A 2,735-nucleotide genomic window follows, 5' to 3' on the forward strand; every position below is an offset into this window, starting at 1 on the left:
GCGGACCTGGGTGACGGGCAGAAAGTCCGAGAGATCTCGCAGGGAGGAGTTCTTCCGGAACTTGTCCCGAAAGGCCATCTCTCACTCGCTGTTTCTCCCTCTCTCACTATTTGGGAGGAGGGTGGCGATCCAGTAGGCGGGAGGAGAGGGGGGAGAGAAAAGGGCAGAGAGAGAGAGAGTGGAGGGGGGGGGGCAAACGGATGTTGAGGGGGAGGACAAGTGAGGAGGGTTGTCCTCCTCACCATGGCCGGGTCGATCAGTGAGGAGGCTCTCAAACGCATGCCCAGTGCCGGGTGTGCGCGGCCCAGGCAATGGAGGGAGGGGGGGGGGACAGGGTGAGACGCGAGACGCTGGCGCTCTCGCACACGCGCACACGCGCGCGTACGCGCCCAAAGGGATCTCTGACCCGACCAGGGCACGGAGCCCGACCCTGGCGAAAGATGGGCTGCCCGCCAGTGCCCCCCTCCCGGGGCTGGGGGCAGGGGGGGGGGGGGGGGGGCCGAAGACCGGGGTGAGAATCCGAGGTTGCCCCTGATCTGCCCGGCTCCCCTGGTCGTGGGGATCGTTACGGCGAAAAAATGTAAACACGCTGGCGCTGGGGCCGTGAGTCGGGCGCACAAGTGTACACGGTCCCCCCGCCACCCACCTCCCGATGGTGGCGGGGCCCGAGAGACATGCATTTCACCCAGTTCTCTGTACCAACGACGACACAGATATGGGCACAGACCATGCATGGCCCAACAAGATTAAAGACACACACAGACACACGCACATACACGCACGCACACACGCACGTACCTGCACACGTACGTACGTACGTATGTATGCACTCACGCGCCCCCCACTCACGCCGGGCAGCATGACGATCCTCCTGACTGGGGACCATTTTAGGTACAACACCGCCGGGATGCCCACGCATCGGGCCCTGGCTGCCGGCGCACGCCGGGGGCCGACCCTCGGCCTGCGAGTCCGACCGATATTCGTTATGAGAGGTAGCTATCGCCGGGCCAATGATAGCCCCGGGACGATCCAGTGACCTTGGATCGCCGCGTGACCGCCCACCCGCCCGATTGCCAGCGGGCTGGACACGCGCGCGTGCGTGCGCGCGCATGAGCAAGGGACGCCCGCCCCACGCCGCCCCCCCCCCGCACGGCCCGAGATCTGGCCGGATGGGCAAACAGAGAAAAGCCCGCTGCTCCGTCCGGCCGAGCGGCTCCGCCATGAACAACTCACACCGGTCCTCAACCTCTCTCTCCTCCCCCCCCCCCTCCCTCCTCTTTCATTTTGCCCTCCCCGCGCTGCCCTCCCTTTTCTTGTTACTCAGCAGCATGACCGACCCGGAGGCGCCCATCTCGACATCGGAGCTGGTTGACTGGCTCGGTGGAAGGCCGACCGACCGGCTGGCGGCCATCGACATCGAAGACTGGGATCTGGCCTCGATCAGCCGCTCGGCTGTGGACCTACTCCGTGGCGATGACCCCGTCTATGTGTTGGCCCCGATGGTCCGATACTCTCGGTACGCTTTCGGGCCCGATGGCCAATGACTTCCTCTCTGGCTGGTGGCGCCGACTAATCCCCCACACCGCGGGCTGGGGCCGGCTCCTGGCACTCCCGGCGCCAGGCTACCCTTCCGGGAGCTGGTCCGCGAGTATGGCGTGCACATTGCCTACACGCCGATGATCATCTCCGATGCCTTTGCCCAGTCGCAAGTGGCCCGTGACATCCAACTGTCCATTTCCAAGAGTGCGCCACTATCCCCGCTCAACGCTTGGCGGGGGTGCCTGCCCGCGCGCGCGCGCATGACTGACCATCCGAGCCTTGCGTTGCAGATGACACCCCCCTTGTGGTGCAGTTTGCGGCGTCCAACGCCGCGGACTTTGCCAATGCCGTGGCGCATGTGGCCCCGTATGTGGCCGGGGTAGACCTCAACTGCGGCTGCCCCCAGTCTTGGGTGATGCAGTGTGGCTACGGGGCCCGGCTGCTCCGCACGCCGGAGCTCATTTGCGACATGGTGCGCGCGGCGCGTGCTCTCCCCGGACGGGCGAGCACCGTGCCAGTCAGCGTGAAGATTCGCATTGACGAGGACCTGGCCCAGACGGTGGAGCTGGCCCGGCGGGCCGAGGCGGCCGGGGCCGCGTGGATCGCAGTCCACGGGCGCCTGACCCCGCAGCGGTCTTCTACCCCACCGAATTTGGACGCCATCCGCCTGGTATGAGAGCCCCTATCCTGTCTCGCCCTCCCTCCTTTTCTCTCTCTCTCTCTCTCTCTCTCTCTCTCTTCCTCCCTCTCCGATTCTATTCGCCCCGTGCTCATGTGAGTTGACCCGTTGTGCTCTTTCCTCGCCATTTTCCCGGACTCAGGTGAAGGAATCGGTCTCCATCCCGGTCATCGCCAATGGCGACGTGGATTCCCTGGCGGCCGTGGACACCATCCGACAGCAGACCGGGGTCAATGCCTTCATGTCGGCACGGCCACTGCTCACCAACCCGGCCCTCTTCCGAGGATATGACTCGACGCCGGTCGAGTGCGTGCGCCGGTATCTGGAACTTGCCGTGGCGTACGGAGCCTCCTTCGACACGATGCAGCACCACGTCAGCAAGATGAGCGAGCATCTCTTCTCGGCATCCGGTGCGCGACGCGGGCCCCCTGATCGGTGGCTTGTCTCGATTCTCCCCCTCCATCCTGCTTCCTGGACCGGCGCCAAAGTGCGAACTGACACGAGGGCCCCCCCCCCC

At 65.5% G+C, this 2,735-nt stretch overlaps 2 protein-coding genes across 2 annotated transcripts in view; one reads left to right on the top strand and one right to left on the bottom strand.

The window, feature by feature from the left end:
* H696_03655 (hypothetical protein) overlaps positions 1-248 on the bottom strand; it is a 3,342-nt gene extending 3,094 nt beyond the window's left edge. The window contains exon 1 of the mRNA XM_009497528.1: positions 7-248. Coding sequence (XP_009495803.1) covers positions 7-78 — 72 coding nt within the window. The 5' untranslated portion in view covers positions 79-248. The remainder of the gene's footprint in view (positions 1-6) is intronic.
* A 997-nt stretch (positions 249-1,245) lies between these two features.
* Positions 1,246-2,735, top strand: part of H696_03656 (hypothetical protein) — a 1,707-nt gene continuing 217 nt past the window's right edge. The window contains exons 1-4 of the mRNA XM_009497529.1: positions 1,246-1,516; positions 1,622-1,743; positions 1,830-2,209; positions 2,361-2,628. Of these exons, the coding sequence (XP_009495804.1) occupies positions 1,329-1,516; positions 1,622-1,743; positions 1,830-2,209; positions 2,361-2,628 (958 nt within the window). The 5' untranslated portion in view covers positions 1,246-1,328. The remainder of the gene's footprint in view (positions 1,517-1,621; positions 1,744-1,829; positions 2,210-2,360; positions 2,629-2,735) is intronic.

Source organism: Fonticula alba (assembly GCF_000388065.1).
Source record: "Fonticula alba strain ATCC 38817 unplaced genomic scaffold supercont2.5, whole genome shotgun sequence".
NCBI lineage: Eukaryota > Rotosphaerida > Fonticulaceae > Fonticula > Fonticula alba.